The sequence below is a fragment of the Eubalaena glacialis genome, chromosome 14 (assembly GCF_028564815.1).
Source record: "Eubalaena glacialis isolate mEubGla1 chromosome 14, mEubGla1.1.hap2.+ XY, whole genome shotgun sequence".
Classification (NCBI taxonomy): Eukaryota; Metazoa; Chordata; class Mammalia; order Artiodactyla; family Balaenidae; genus Eubalaena; species Eubalaena glacialis.
The window spans coordinates 31502636-31520290 of NC_083729.1; the positions used below are offsets into that span (position 1 = coordinate 31502636).

The 17655-nt window shown below is 37.3% G+C and overlaps 1 protein-coding gene across 5 annotated transcripts in view; it reads right to left on the bottom strand.

Moving 5' to 3' along the window:
- ATL2 (atlastin GTPase 2) overlaps positions 1-17655 on the bottom strand; it is a 68598-nt gene that overhangs the window by 15184 nt on the left and 35759 nt on the right. For all 5 annotated transcript variants that reach the window (XM_061168688.1, XM_061168687.1, XM_061168686.1 and 2 more), the window contains 2 exons: positions 1175-1309; positions 829-933 (listed from right to left, as the gene is read on the bottom strand). In XM_061168688.1, coding sequence (XP_061024671.1) covers positions 829-933; positions 1175-1309 — 240 coding nt within the window. The remainder of the gene's footprint in view (positions 1-828; positions 934-1174; positions 1310-17655) is intronic.

The window sequence follows — 17655 nt, forward strand, 5'->3', positions numbered from 1 at the left end:
CATCTTGATACATCACCAGCTGGACCTAACCACCATATTTCAATAATTCATTTTTCAGCCAGAGAAGTATCAACCACAGATGAGCTCAGGAAACAGAAAGTAAAGAAATAAAAAATGACCTGTGGTGGTTTAATTCAGTGCAATTAGTCTAAATTATACAGAAAAGAGATGGCCTAGCTTGAAGAGACTAGAACTTGATAGAACACCAAACATAACTAGGGTACAGCATAAGTGAAAAAACAGAAAGGATTTTACCCCTTTCTAAATGAAACAGGTACTTTAAGTCCTTAGTTTATTATATAAACATCATTAAGATTTTCTCAATACGAATTAATTATTATGCCTCTACCTCCATTAGTTCAAATAATCATGTACTAGTTGTCATACATATCGAGTAGAAAACTAAATTTAATTACTTGGTTTTGTTGTTTGTTTGGTTGGTTTAGCCAAAAAATAAAGAAACACTCTATATTTTACTGTATATGACTGAATTCAATTGAATTCAATATCAACTGAATATCCTTGAATTCAATTAAGGATAACATGCAATAATATATATTCCTTTAAAAAGAAAAAAGCATAGATGCTATGATGAAATACCAAAGGGATTGGCTATTGGTTCACTGTTTCCCTGGTAAGCACTAAAAGTATGAAATTTCACATTGTAAGCCAGAACAGCAAGCATAGAAATGTAAATGACCAATACTAAACGTAAATAGTTTCTCTAATTTTAATCTTTTTTTTTCTTCAGTCAAAAGGCATCTTGAGGAAGAGCAAAGGTATTAGGATTGTCTGACCTGATCATACCACAGCATCTCTGTATCTCACCTGGACAGAGCTAGTCATAGTGCTCAGAGCAAACACTGTTGCACAATCTTTGATAGTTGACTGGCTATCAAAGGCACCCTGGGTATCCATTAGCAGCACAGCCACCTAGGAATTTAAAAGTTTAAAATACTAAGTAAAAAATTCACCAGTAGTGACTATAAAAGTCAAATATAAAATGGTTAATATCAAAATCAGTAATTAAGTCAAGAAAAGTACTCTATCTCACACAATTTGACATAATAATCCACATATGTTAAAGTTATCAGATATTAATAGTTCTGTGTTGTTTTGCTCAAGAAAGAACATGGAAGAAAAAAATAGTAAAAAACTATAAAGAGAATCTTACTTTTGTTCCATTAGGTCTGTCGATCACAAACACTTCATTCCAGACTTGTATGCCTGTTGTTTCTCTTTCACAACCACCTCGCCATGTAAAGCCAGTCAATGGTTCATTGTTTCCACCAATCCAACTTTGAGAATCCTGTTAAAGTCAAGCATAAATAGAAAATAAAACACACAAAAATAAGAACTCAAAAGGAATATAAGAAATCACCCACTCTTCACAACATTGTAAATCAACTACACTTCAATAAAAATAAAAAAAGAAAAAAGAAATCATCCACTCATTTTATAGATGAGGAAGGTACATCCAGGGAGATAAAATATACTGTAACATTACACAAGTAGTTACAAAAACAGTCCCAAATCCCATCTAGGGTGTTTTGACTAAGAGAGATGTGGTCTTCCTCCAAACCTGAACCTTCTTGAATAGCTCACATTTTCATACTCTAGGCTTCTAGATAAGTGGGGTCACACCCACTTCCTCCATTTTGGAAAGATTTGCTATGTTTAAAAATCATAAAAAATAGATACTAGCTATTTCGATACCTCCTTGTACAAAACTAAGTTCCAGACAGAATGGCTGTCAAAACAGCGTTGCTCTCTTAGAATAGCTTATACTAAAATGTTTTCACACTGCCTTAATTTTCTCTTTAAAAAATATCAACTATTGGGCTTCCCTGGTGGCGCAGTGGTTAAGAATCCGCCTGGCAATGCAGGGGACACGGGTTCGAGCCCTGGTCCGGGAAGATCCCACATGCCACAGAGCAACTAAGCCCGTGCACCACAACTACTGAGCCTGCGCTCTAGAGCCCAGGAGCCACAACTACTGAGCCCGCGTGCCACAACTACTGAAGCCTGCGCGCCTAGAGCCCATGCTCCACAACAAGCCACCCCAATGAGAAGACCACGCACCACAACAAACAGTAGCCCCTGCTCGCCACAACTAGACAAAGCCTGTGTGCAGCAACAAAGACCCAACGCAACCAAAAATAAATAAATAAATAAATTTATATTAAAAAATTATCAACTTTAAAAATAACCACAAGACTTGTTTGAAACCTGATTCAAACAATCCAGCTATAAAACTCTTTTTCGAAACCGAAAGGGAAATCTGAATCCAGACTGGGTATATTAGATGGTGTTAAGTTGGGGTAAAGATGATTGCTTGGTGTGATAATGGTTTTGTGGTTGTATTAATAATAATAATAAAGTCCTTAACTGTTAAATATTCAAGTATTTATGGTGAAAGAATATGCCTAGCATTTGCTTTAAAATATTTCAGCAAAAAAAAAGAATAAAAGGGCAGAGGGAAAAACAGATGAAACAAGACCAGCAAAATGTTGATAGGTATACTGGGGTTCATAACACTCTACTATTTTGGGGTATATTTAAATTTTTCCATAATAAAATGTTTTAACGTACCTCACAGGGCTAGACTGTTATAATTAAATACTATAAAATTATATAAAAGTTACTATACCATAAGGTAATTTATCTAGAAAATTAAATCTGGAATATAATAAATGAGTTAACTTTGACATATATTAAGAGCCCTAGGGATTTCCCTGGTGGCACAGTGGTTAAGAATCTGCCTGCCAATGCAAGGGACACGGGTTTGAGCCCTGGTCTGGGAAGATCCCACATGCCACGGAGCAACTAAGCCCGTGTGCCACAACTACTGAGCCTGTGCTCTAGAGCCAGCGAGCCGCAACTTCTTAAGTCTGCACGCCTAGAGCCCGTGTTCCGCAACAAGAGAAGCCACCGCAACGAGAAGCCCGTGCACCACAACGAAGAGTAGCCCCCGCTCGTCACAACTAGAGAAAGCCTGCGTGCAGAAACAAAGACCCAACACGGCCAAAAATAAATAAATAAAATAAATAATTTTTTTTTAAAAAGAGCCCTATACTTTAAGTATACTTAAAGCCCATATACCCTTTTCTCAAAGTACCTCCCCCACAGGAAAAATTCCTTTGTTTCAGAAATACTTCTAATAAGCTTCACTATATAGTCCAAACAGATATCAAAGCTCAAATTAGGGGTGGAAAAAAGATGGGTATGGTAGGCTCAATGAGGGATGAAGCAATTTATGAAAATGAGATACAAGGTGGGGAAAAAAAGTGTTGTCCAGACCATCACTACCTAATGTGAAGATCCGTCTTAAACTTCAAACCATCTATAATTATTATTATCCCACAAAACTCCCATCCCCAGTAGGTTACCAATCCTATTAACTACAAAATTCTCTTGGATTCTCTTCTTCACTTTCAGTATCTTCAACTTTTGACCCTCATCCCTTTGTTGGTCACAAGGCTGCCTGCCACATGGCACAATTCTATTCACATTATATACTATGGACAAGCCCAACAATGGTCTTGCCCCTGGGCTATACTTTAGATGTCCCAAATAGCCTGGAACCTCCCTGTCGTACTCTCCAACCCATCCTTCCCATAGTCACTTAATTTTCTCAACAAGAAATGTAATCTTGCCATTGTCCTACTAAAAAGTCATCTGTGGCTCCCCATTTATTTACAGGACCATCTAGAGACCTGTTGCATACAATCCACCTTTAATTTACTTTTTCTATCTCTGCTCCTGATAGTACTCATAAGTTCCCCAAACACACACACACACACACACACACCCCTCTTCCAGTTTCTACCACTCCAAAAAGGTCACTATTCCCAAATACGTATGTTGTTTAGCATCTCTATACCTTTGTTCCACCTGCTGTCTGCCAAGACTGAGCCAGCTGTCAAGAAACTCTGACTTTTGTGAACTCTTAAAGCATATTACCGACACTGCAGGTGGTTATCTTTAAATAGCTTTGCAATGCAGTTCTTGTGTGAATACTGAGAGCACAGGCTGTAAACTCCGTTTTTGTTTACAAAACTGTTCCTACCAAAGTGCCTTGCCTTATTCTAGGCTCTCACATGTGGCATCTCATTCTCCAACAATGTCAAAGTGGTAGGTATTTAATAAACTGATTATTTTTAAAAGGTTCAACCTACACAGTAACTTAAAAGAATCTACCCTATTAGAGAAATCTGTTTTTATTCTACATCTTGTTTCCCTATCTCTCCTATGAGAATGTAAAGTTCCATGAAGAAAGAAAGTTTTGTCTTTTTTTTCTCTCAAAACATAGAATAGTACTCCCAGAAGAGAGAATAGTGCCTGGCTTGCAGTAGGCACTCAAAATATTTGCTCAATAAATAAATACATTAAAAAATTTAATTATTAAGCTTCATTGTGTTCCCTTTTGAACATGTGTAAAAGATACCTAAGAAATATGATCCTTTTAAGGACTTCCCTGGTGGCGCAGTGGTTGGGAGTCTGCCTGCCAATGCAGGGGACATGGGTTTGAGCCCTGGTCCGGGAAGATCCCACATGCCTCAGAGCAACTAAGCCCGTGCGCCACAACTAGCCCGTGTGCAGCAACAAAGACCCAATGCAGCCATACATACATAAATATGTTTACTAAAAAAAAAGAAATATGATCCTTTTAATTACTCCTAGAAACAATTACACGAACAAGAGAGTAAAAATAAATTTTAAAAAGTATAGATGACTGATATCATAGGCTAAGATGTTTGTTAACCTTACCCTCTCCAAAGAAACTTTAAAAAGAACTGGTGTCTCATTTAAAAAAATCTATTGACTATGTATCATCTCTTCTTAGTTACCCTGTAATGGAAATGTTTACTAAACTGATTAGTCAATAAAAGGACAAAAGAAAAGGTAAGTCAGAGAACTTAGCTAATTAAAACCACTAAGTTTTGATATTTCAAAACATGAAATTAAGAAGTCTTGCTATTTCTCTAACATATTGAATACTGATAAATTTAATATATTCATATATACTCATTCAACAAATATTTATTGCACCCCTGCCATGTGCCAGCCACTGTTTTAGGTTCTAGGGACACAGCACTGAAAAAGAACAAACATTCCTGCCCTCAAGGAGCATTCTAATGAATTCTAGAAGCAGCCTTGCTGATAAGGGATACTATTTGCTGTCATAAGTTAGTAAAAGCAAACTTAAGAACTTGAAAAACAGTAATCTGATACCATTTACTACTGTAGGGACAAAAAAGGCCTTAAAACTCAAAATTTCTAAAATGATTTTAATCCTCCAGTAAAATAAAAAAATCTTATTGAATAAATCTCAGTTGCAAAAGGCAATATGAAAACACCTGAACTTTAAATGTAGTCAAATATTATAGTGAATAAACATAAACCCTTGCCAAGAAGACTTACCAGTGCAATATAATTATCAACAATAAAGAACCCGGGCTTCCCTGGTGGCACAGTGGTTAAGAATCCACCTGCCAATGCAGGGGACACAGGTTTGAGCCCCGGTCCGGGAAGATCCCACATGCCGCAGAGCAACTAAGCCCATGAGCCACAACTACTGAACCCGCATGCTGCAACTACTGAAGCCTGCGCACCTAGAGCCCGTGCTCCACAACAAGGGAAGCCACCACAATGAGAAGCCTGCACACTGCAACGAAGAGTAGTCCCCACTCGCCACAACTAGAGAAAGCCCGCGTGCATCAATGAAGACAACGAAGACTGAACACAGCCAAAAATAAAATAAACAAATTTTTAAAAAATTTATAAAAAAACAATAAAGAACCCTTACCTACTCTAAATAATAAGAAACAAATTCTTATTTCACCATAGGAAAGATAACATTCTCTAGCAACAAAGTGAAACAATAGCTGGTAAACTTGAAACACAGACTTGGTGGTCCAACCAGGTCTATATGTATCAGACCACACACCCTGTTCCCAGTCTTACTGACTCCAACAATGGGCAGGCCAGATGAATAAAGGCCCATTCAAAAGCCACAGTAACTCATCACAGCGAGAAGGAAAAGGGATAAAAAGGATGAAATTAAAGACCCAAGTAACTGTACAATAAAAGAGCAGATTCTTCCTAGTTATGAAGTATTCCCCATAAAAACATAACAGATGGGACTTCCCTGGTGGCGCAATGGTTAAGAATCTGCCTGCCAACGCAGGGGACACAGGTTCAAGTCCTGGTCTGGGAAGATCCCACATGCCGCGGAGCAACTAAGCCCGTGTGCCACAACTACTGAGCCTGCGCTCTAGAGCCCATGAGCCACAACTACTGAAGGCTGTGTGCCTAGAGCCCGTGCTCTGCAACAAGAGAAGACACCGCAATGAGAAGTCCGCGCACCGCAACGAAGAGTAGCCCCTGCTCGACGCAACTAGAGAAAGCCCGCGCACAGCACCAAAGACCCAACACAGTCAAAAATAAAATAAATAAATTAAAAAAACATAACAGATGAAAATCTTAATCTGTATAAAACTAGTGCCTAATTCTGGAGATAGGTTATTAACACTAAACACACAAATCAGTGGATAGAATGAGTTAATATAAACATTCTGACCACCAAACATAATTTACAGTTTTCATTTGAATATGTAAGAATACTCTGCAAGTCCTGGAACAAATTAAGCAACATTAGACTCTTAAAACAGTTTTAAAACTGTCTAACATCTTAACCACCCCCATGTCCACCTCCTTCCTTTTGGGGCTGGACAAACAGATGACATTATGACTGACCCAAGGCACTAGCTCAAACAAGGACAACTATATCAACTTAGGTACACACCAAAGAAGTTTAAATAACCTTTTTTTTAAGGTTCTGATTAAAAGGTGACCTTGACCTGGAAGACATTATGCTAAGTAAAATAAGCCAGATACAAAATAACAAAATTGTATGATTCTACTTATATGAGGTACCTAGAGTAGTCAAACGCATACAGAAAGTAGAAAAGTGGTTATCAGGGGCTGGAGGAAGGGGAGGAATGAGTAGTTTAATGTGTACAGAGTTTCAGTTTGGGAAGGAAAAAGTTCTGGAGATGCACTGGTGATGATGATTGCACAATAATATGAATATACTTAATGCCACTAAACTGTACACTTAAAAATGATTAAAATGGTAAATTTTGCTATGCATTTTTTAACCACAGTTTTTTTTAAGTGTACTTGAGTGCTACTAGAACAGAAAGGCGAAACACCTCTATTTATTAAATTAAGGTTTGGCATGGAGATTTGACTTCACAGTCTTCCACTGAACTTCCAGCCTCAGTGCTCCCATATATAAAGCTAATGTAAAAAGCACACCAGCCTCACAACAAGAAAAAAGCTCAATACGAAAATCAACAAACTTTCTTTCTTAGATCAGAGAATTGAGGTCACAGGGCAAATTGCAAACCAAAATCTGAGAGACAGGCAAATACAAAGAATCACAAGCTGAGGTCAGTTACCAAGGAGCAGAAGCTACTGGAGCAACTGGAAGAAACATTTAAATGGTAATTTGGACAAACTGCTGGAAGCTAAGAGTAGACTAGCTTAGTCTAGTCTAGCTAGTCTTAGACTAGCTTAGTAGACTAGCTTAGCTAGACCTAAGACCTCTCGTGGAGGTTCAGGCTTCATAGGCCCCCACTTTCTTGGGTTTTACCTCAAGGAGCTCCCTGAGGTGTTTTTTTTTTTTTTTTTTTTTTTTTTTGGCCATGCTGCACAGCTTGCAGGATCTTAGTTCCCTGACCAGGGATTGAACCTGGGCCACAGCGGTGAAAGCACTGAGTCCTAACCACTGGACTGCCAGGGAATTCCCTGCAACCATTTTCAAATACACTCAGGAAAGTAAGCACTGATAGCAGTCCCCATTAACAAAGGCCTGCCCTCCAAGACAAACTACCTTATCAGAGCTTTATCTAAGCCTGGGAAAGGGCAATTCATCAACTCCAGCCCCCTCTATCCTTCCTGTCTCAAGTGAGGGGAGAAAAAAAATTGTTAAGGCTAAGAAACACTTCTGAAGGTCACAGCCCAGGGACTCAGGCCCACTTACAAAACTGAGATTTAATCATAAAATGATATAGCTTTCCTCACCCACACCTTACCACCACATCAACCAGGCTCCACTATGATGACAGTGGATTACAACTGAGAGAGCTGCAAGACACATTCTATTTAAGGAGTTCTTAGAGAAACCCAAGGATAATGGGGGAGGGGGAGAAAACTGAAGTCTCTGGGACCTAAAGCAGCAGAAAACATTAAACACATCTCTGAGCTAGAGCTAGATTAACATAACTCCTCATGCTAAAAACTTAACTGTCAGTTCCTATTTTCTGATATTTCACGCCTGACTTTCAACAAAAAAATTACAAGCCATGCCAAAAGGTAAGGAAAAACAGACTGACGAGACAAAGCAACCATCAGAACCAAACTCAGATATGATGCAGATTTTGAAATATGAGATAGTAAATTTAAAATAACTAGGATTAATATCTTAAGGGCTCTAATGAGAAAAGTAGAAAATGTGCAAAAACAAGTAACGTAAGCAGAGAGATGGAAACTCAAAGAACTAAAAGAAAATGCTAGATATAAAAAACACTGTAACAGAAATAAAGAATGCCTTTAATATACTTATCCACAGACTGGACACGGCCAAGGAAAGAATCAGTGAACATGAACATATATCAATAGAAACTTCCCAAATTGAAATGCATAGACAAAAAAGGATAAGAATAACAGAACAGACCACTCAAGGACTGTGGGACAATTGCAAAAGGTGTAATATAGGTGTAATGGAAATACCAGAAGGAGAAGGCAGAAAAGCGTAAAAGAAACATCAGAAGTAATAATGGCTGAGAATTTTATAAAATTAATGACAGATACTAAAAAACAGATCCAAGAAAGTCAGAGAACACCAAATAGGATAAATACCAAAAGATCTATACCAGGCATATCACAGTCTAACTGCAAAATAACAAAGACAAAAAGGAAATCCTGAAAGAAAACAGAGACAAAAAACACTTTACCTGTAGAGGAACAAGGAAGGATAAGAATCACTTTGGACTTCTCACACACAAACAGGAAGAGAATGGAGTGAAATATTTCAAGTGCTGAAAGAAAAAAGCCACCAACCTAGAATTCTGTATCCAGCAAAGTTATCCTACAAAAGTGAAGGAGAAATAGTCTTCCTTAGACAAAAACTGAGGGAGATTGTCACCAGTACACCTGCCTTGAAAGAAATGTTAAAAGTTCTTCCAAGGGAAAGAAAATAATATAGGTCAGAAACTCAGACATATATATAAAAGAATGTCAAAGAAAGACAAGAAAGTAAATCTTTTATTTTTCTTTCTCTTAATTCATCTAATAGACAACTATGTGTATGAAGTGCTAATAGCAACAATGTATTGGGTGATTATGGTACATAACACAGAGGAAATTAACAACAACATCATAAGGCATAGGAGGGAGGCATTGGGAATACTCTGTCATAATGTACCTGCTCTACCCATGAAGCAGTATAGTAATATTCTAAAGCAGACTTAGACTAGTTGTAAATGTATATTGCAAACTCCAGGAAACCAGTTTTTTTTTAAATGTTTAAATAAGTATAATAGATATAATAAGAAAGAATAGAATGTGGAATCATATAAAATAGTCAATTAAAGCTAGAGAAGGCAGAAAAAATTTAAAAAGAACAAACAAGTACAACAAATAGAAAATTACAAACATAAGAAATAACAATCCAATCCTATCAAAAATCATTTAGATGTGCATGATTGAAATAAACCAATTAAATGACAGAAACTGTCACTGTGGATTAAAAAAAAAGACCCAAATATTTGTTGTCCACAAAAAACCCAGTTTAAACATAAAGAAAAGGAATGGAGGAAGATATACCATACTGACACTGATCAAACAAACGCTAGAGTAGTTATACTAATTTCCGACCGAGCTGACTTAAGAACAAGGAAATTATCAGGATAAAGAGTGGTATTACATAATAATAAAGGGGTCAATTCTCCAGAAAAACTTAACAGTTATCTTTAATGTGTATGCACTTAACAACAAAGCATCAAAATACGTGAGGCAAGAACTGAACTGCAAGAAGAAACAAGACAAATCCACTATTATACTTGGAGACTTCAACACCCTTCAATCAGTAACTGACAGACCCAGAAGACAGAGTATCAGTAAGGATATAGTTGAACTGAACAGCACCAACAATCAAGTGGATCTAATTGACATTATATTGGGTTGTCCAAAAGGTTCATTTGGTTTCTTCCATAAGATGGCTCTAGTAGCGCTTAGTTGTCTTTAACTTCATTCGAAACAATTTTGTTAGACTGTATTGTGACAGCTGTCATACCAGCATGCCTTTAAAAAAAAACTTATCAAAGTTGGTGAATTTTTGTGTACCCATTTTAATACTGAAGATGGAAGAAAAAAAGCCACATTTTTGGCATATTATGCTTTATTATTTCAAGAAACGTAAAAATGCAGCTGAAACACAAAAAAAGATATGTGCAGTGTATGGAGAAGGTGTTGCGACTGATCCGATGTGTCAGAAGTGGTTTGCGAAGTTTCGTGCTGGAGATTTCTCTCTGGACGATGCTCCACGTTCGGGTAGACCAGCTGAAGTTGACAGTGATCAAAACGAGACATTAATTGAGAACCATCAACGTTATACCACGCGGGAGATAGCCGACATACTCAAAATATCCAAATCAAGCGATGAAAATCATTTGCACCACCTTAGTTATGTTCACCTCTTTGATGTTTAGGTTCCACATAAGTTAAGCAAAAAAAACCTTCTTGACCATATTTCTGACGTGATTCTCTACTTAAACATAAGGAAAATGTTCCGTTTTTAAAACAAATTGTGACAGGTGATGAAAAGTGGATACTGTACAATAATGTGGAACAGAAGAGATTGTGGGGCAAGCGAAATGAACCACCACGAACCACACCAAACACCATTCTTCATCCAAAGAAGGTGACGTTATGTATATGGTGGGATTGGAAGGGAGTCCTCTATTATGAGCTACTTCCGGAAAACCAAATGAAAATTCCAAAAAGTACTGCTCCCAATTAGACCAAATGAAAGCAGCACTCGACGAAAAGCATTCGGAATTAGTCAACAGAAAATGCATACTCTTCCATCAGGATAACGCAAGACCGCATGTTTCTTTGATGACCAGGCAAAAACTGTTACAGCTTGGCTGGGAGGTTCTGATTCATCCGCCGTATTCACCAGACATTGCACCTTCGGATTTCCATTTATTTCGGTCTTTACAAAATTCTCTTAATGGAATAAATTTCAATTCCCTGGAAGACTGTAAAAGGCACCTGGAACAGTTCTTTGCTCAAAAAGATAAGAAGTTTTGGGTGGATGGAATTGTGAAGTTGCCTGAAAAATGGCAGAAAGTAGTGGAACAAAACGGGGAATACGTTGTTCAATAAAGTCCTTGATGAAAGTGAAAAATGTGTCTTTTACTTTTTACTTAAAAACCGAAGGAACTTTTTGGCCAACCCAATAGAATCCTTCATCCAACAACAACAGAATACACATTCCTCTCAAACTCATACAGAACATTCCCCAAAATAGGACATATACTGGGCCTTAAAACACACCTTAAAATAAATTTTAAAGAAAAGATCATACAAAGTATGCTCTCAGACCACAATTGAATTAAACTAGAAACCAGTAATAGAAACATAGCTGGAAAACCCCGTAATACTTGGAGTTTACACAACACACTTCTAAGTAACACATGGGCCAACACACTTCTAAATAACACATGGGTCAAATATTTTGAACTAAATGAAAATGAAAATACAACCCATGAAAATATGTAAAATGCAGTGAAAGCAATAGTTAGAGGAGAATTTATAGCTTTGGGTGTATATATTAGGAAAAAAGATCTAAACTCAATCATCTAAACTTCCACCTTAGGAAACTAGAAGAGTAATATAACCTAAAGAAGCAGAATAAAAATACAGCAGACACCAATAAAGCTGAACACAAGAAAACAGGATAACAACACAACAGGGAAAAAAAATTAATGGAACCAAAGCTGGTCCTTTGAAAAGATCAATAAAATCAATTTGAGAGAGAAAAGACAAATAATAATATCAGAAATCAAAGAGGAGTCAAAACTACTAATTTCATGGACATTAGAAAGATAGTAAAAGAATATTAAGAACAATTCTACACCCACAATTTTGATAGCTTAGTTGAAATGGACCAATTATTTGAAAGACACAACCTACCAAACCCACACGAGAAAAAAATAGATCATCTGAATAGACCTGTATCTACTAAAGAAATTTAATCAATAATTAATAACCTTCAAAAAAGAATGAACCAAATTTAGACAGTTTCACTGGTAAGTTCTACCAAACATTTAAGGAAGAAATGATATCAGTTCTCTCTAAGCTCTTCCAGGAAATAGAAGCAGAGGGAACACTTCCTAACTCATTCTATGAGGCCAGTGTTACCTTAATACCAAAACCAAATAGAGACATAACAAGAAAGGAAAACTAAAGATCCATATATCTCATGAACATAGATATAAAAATACTCAACAAAATATTAGCAAATTGAATCCAACATTGTATAAAAAGAATTATACACTACAACTAACTATTCCAGGGACACAAGGCTAACTCAACATTCAAAAAATTAATAATGTGATCCAACACATCAACAGGCTAAAGAAAAATCATATGACCACATCAATAGATGCAGAAAAAGCATTTGACAAAAGCCAACATCCATTCATGATTAAGAAAACAAAAACCCTCAGCATGCTAGAAATAGAGAACTTCCTGAACTTGATTTAAAAACAACTACAAAAAAAAAAAAATCTACAAAAATATTCTACAGCTAACAACATACATAGCGTGAAAACCTAGATGCTTCTCCCTAAAGATTAGGAAAGAGATTAGGATATTTGCTCTTATCACTTTGTACTCAACATTGTACTGGAGATTCTAGCCAGGACAATTAGCTAAGAAAGAGAGAGGTAAGAGGTACTCAGATTGGAAAGGAAAAAGGAAAACTGTATTTACAGGTGACATGATCTTATATATAGAAAACATTAAAAAGTCCACTAAAAAACTACTGGAACGGGGACTTCCCTGGTGGTGCAGTGGTTAAGAATCCACCTGCCAATGCAGGGGACACGGGTTTGAGCTCTGGTCGAAGAAGATCCCACATGCCGCAGAGCAACTAAGCCCGCGCGCCTAGAGCCCGTGCTCCGCCAACAAGAGAAGCCACTGCAATGAGAAACCCATGAGAAACCCGCGCACCACAACAAAGAGTAGCTCCTGCTCGAGGCAACTAGAGAAAGCCCATGTACAGCAACGAAGACAAAACACAGCCAAAAATAAATAAATAAATAAATAAATTTAAATAAATAAATAAATGAAAATAAATTGTCCACTTAAAACAATTAAAAAAAAAAAACTATTGGAATGAATAAATGAGTTGAACAAGGTTGCAGGATACAAGATCAATATAAAACAATCAATTGTATTTCTGTAAACTTGCAACAATCTGAAAATGAAATTAAGAAACAATTCTGTTTATAACATCAACAAAAAATGAATAAATTTAACAAAAGAAGTGTAAAACATACTCTGCAAACTACAAAACATTTCTGGAAGAAATTAAAGAAGATCCACATAAATGGAAAAACATCCCATGTTCAAAGATTGAAATCCTTAATATTAAGATGGCAACATACCCAAACTGACCTTTTAGATTCAATCCGATCACCAACAGAATCCCAGCTAACCTCCCATAGAAACTGACAGACTAAGTCCAAAAATCATATGGAATTGCAAGGGACCTAGAATAGACAATCTTGAAAAAAGAACAAAATAAGAGAACTAATTTCCTGTTTTGAAAACTTACTACAAAGCAAAGGTAATCAAGACAGTCTAGTACTGGCATGAGAACAGACATACAGACTAATGCAACAGAACTGAGAGTTCAGAAATAAAGCCACATGTCTATGGCCAACTAGTTGTCAACAAGGGTGCCAAGACTATTCAATGGGGAAAGAACAGCCTTTCCAACAAATGGTGCTGGGACAACTGGATAGGCACATACGAAAAAAATGAAGCTGGGGCTTCCCTGGTGGCGCAGTGGTTGAGAATCTGCCTGCCAATGCAGGGAACACGGGTTCGAGCCCTGGTCTGGGAAGATCCCACATGCCGCGGAGCAACTGGGCCCGTGAGCCACAATTACTGAGCCTGCGCGTCTGGAGCCTGTGCTCTGCAACAAGAGAGGCCGCGATAGTGAGAGGCCCGCGCACCGCGATGAAGAGTGGCCCCCGCTTGCCACAACTAGAGAAAGCCCTTGCACAGAAACGAAGACCCAACACAGCCATAAATAAATAAATAAATAAATAAATAATTTTTAAAAGTTACTTAAAAAAAAAAAAATGAAGCTGAACCCTTACCTCATACCATTATCATTCATTATTATATATTAATGTATTATATATAATTAGGGAATACATGTTATATTAACATATTCATAGAATTATAGCATTATTCATAAGCCAAAAGGTGGAAACAACCCAAATGCCCACTAACGATGAATGGATAAATAAAATGTGATATATGTATACAATAGAATATTATTCAGTCTTCGGCTTCCTGGTGGCACAGTGGTTAAGAATCCGCCTGCCAATGCAGGGGACACGGGTTCGAGCCCTGGTCCGGGGAAGATCCCACATCCCACGGAGCAACTAAGCCCGTGCGCCACAACTACCGAGCCTGCGCTCTAGAGCCCGTGAGCCACAACTACTGAGCCCATGTGCCACAACTACTGAAGCCCATGTGCCTAGAGCCCGTGCTCCACAACAAGAGGAGCCACTGCAATGAGAAGCCCATGCACCACAACAAAGAGTAGCCCCCGCTCGCCACAACTAGAGAAAGCCCGCACGCAGCAATGAAGACCCAACGCAGCCAAAAATAAATAAATAAAATAAATAAATTTATTTTAAAAATAAATAAATAACCGATTAATTCCAACATGACATGAAGGAATTTTATTCTAGAAAAACTTTTAATTCACTTCTCAAGTTTACAAAAGACTGATTTCTTTCCTTCTGTATTTCAAGCAAAAACCACCTATTTCCATAATACAAGTAGCAGTTTAAAAAAAAAAAAAACTGTGTAGGAAGCTGTTTACTTTGCAAGAAAATGAGACCTAAAAATCAGAATTTCCCCTGTAATTTGGAAATGTTTGGTAACAATCTCAGAATATTCTTGGTTTTAAGAACTTAGCTACTGAAGCTTTTGTTTTTATCCAACAGAAAAGAGCTCACATTCAGCTTTGTTATGATTTCTTTACTAACTAATCAAAATTAAAATATATATCTATTTTTAAAGCATGAAGTAAAATATTTACATTTGGCTCCTTTAGTGAACTGCCCCTTTACATAAATTGACTCAGGTCAATACCAAAGACATACAAAATCAGTACAGTAGGTCCTCCAGATGTGAAACCCACAGATACAGTGGGCTGACTGTACTACGCCATTTTATATAAGGAACCTGGACATCCAGGGATTTTGGCATCCACTGGAGGTCTTGGAATCAATACCCCCCCAATCCCGCCCCCACTCTGGGATACCTAGGGACGACTGTATAAAGCCACTGTTCATCTCCTACCTTCAACTACCATCCCATCTTTGCAGGCATATAGGTTAATGAAATATTCCAAAACTATCCCACTGTTTTTTCTCCTTTACTTTCATCTCCTAGGAAAAGCATGACCCACCACTAAGTCAGTATAAGTAGAAGCCTGTTATTCCTCCAAATCAAACACTGTTTAATGTGATTTTCAATTGACAGAATAAGATTATTTACATCAGGAATCCTATATGGAAACCTTATGAATGAAAATTAATAAAGACATTTAGCTTAGAAACCACTAACTAGGTGTGTAGCCTCACGCCCTCCTTACCATTCTGTGGCTTCAGTATCTTCCCCACAAAGGAGGAAATTCTATGAGTTCAGAGATTACAAATATATGACACGTGTGGGCTGCTACTCCCCCTCTGAACAGCCACTACTAATTGATCAGAGATCAAATAAGAAATGGCACCTAAGGTGAAACTTGCTAGACAAGTGATCTAAGCTTCCTTCCCCTTCTAACATTCTGTCTGTGACCTACTTGGAATCAAATACATTTGCAGTGAACAGCTCAGACACAGATAGAAACAATATACACAAGCTAACTTAAGGAGTTAGAGCCTCAAAATACAGAAATTCTTTATCATCTTTAAATGTACAGACTTTTTTTTAAAGAATAAGTCACTATTTATACATTTCTCTATTTCAGATGTAAAATTCTGGAAAATAATCAAGTCTAAGTGGAAAAACCTTAAAATACTATATCTTTCTCAATTTCCAACTTGTGTAAAATAGTGTTCTTTATCATGAACTACATTCTTGATACTCAGGCATGCTTGAACATGCCTGAAGAGCTCCCTATGGAAAGAATATTGAAAAGCTTCCTGAAAATCAACTAGGAATGTTTGCCTTATTACTTATCTCAAGTAGGATGCATATCCAGTTACAGATTTACACAGAACTTGTAAAGGTGAACATCCTGACAGATGTTTAGACAATTACATAATTCTGTCAAAGTGTTATTTCTAGTACCTTCATGTGGCCTTCTGAATGTCTAAAGCCTCCTCCTATAAAGCCCTTCCCCCTAAGTGCTCCACTACAAATTTCCAATTCCTCTTTCTTGGTTCCTATCAAACTCTCATTCCCTCAGCCCAACTTTCAACTGTTAGAAAACTACTCTGACTCAAGCGGAAAAAAACATTTTTTTTTTTTTTTTTTGCTTTTGTTCAGGGGAGAAAGTCAAAGTCAGGGAGGGGGAGGGAAATAATTGTCTGGTACCATCAAAAAGTGAAAATGTGTAGAGAAAGGGTGATTCATCAGTCAAAATAGAAAATAAGTTCTTACTATGGGCCAGTTATTGTACCAGGCATGGGAGATATGGTAATCAAGATAAGGCCCACTCCTGACAGTAAACTAGCCAGGAAAAATAAGTAACTAAAGTAGTATCAATGAAACATAGGACCTGTGCCATATGGTCATAACACAGTCTTAGAAACCAAGGAAGGCTTCCTATGAAAAAAGATTAGCCAACAGTACAGCAACATTTGAGAGATAACACGACATACTCGAGGAACTGCAAGAACTATAGTATACCTGACATACAAAGACAAGGGATGAGGCTCAGAGATCATGGAAGTCACTTTAAGGAACTGAACCTTAACTCAAAAAGTAAGTCTCTGAAGGAGACTTATTTGAGGAGCATAAGTATACCTTTACAGAAGTCTCTATCAGCCTACTTCACCCACTGTTGTAAAGGCGATTGAGAAGGGGAAGGTGTGAGGAAATAACAAAAAGCGAGAGACTGAACAGTGCTTCAGAGACTTTAGAGTATACTCAGACATCTTAGGTTAGAGCTACAATGCTTGGAACACAGGTGCTCAATCATATGCCTCAATACGTACTACATGCAAAAAGAAATTATGGAGATGAAGAAGAATCAAGAGCTCAAACAAACTTACATTACTGTCTTAACTGAGAAGTCTTATCAAGAACTGTATTTTCGTAAAA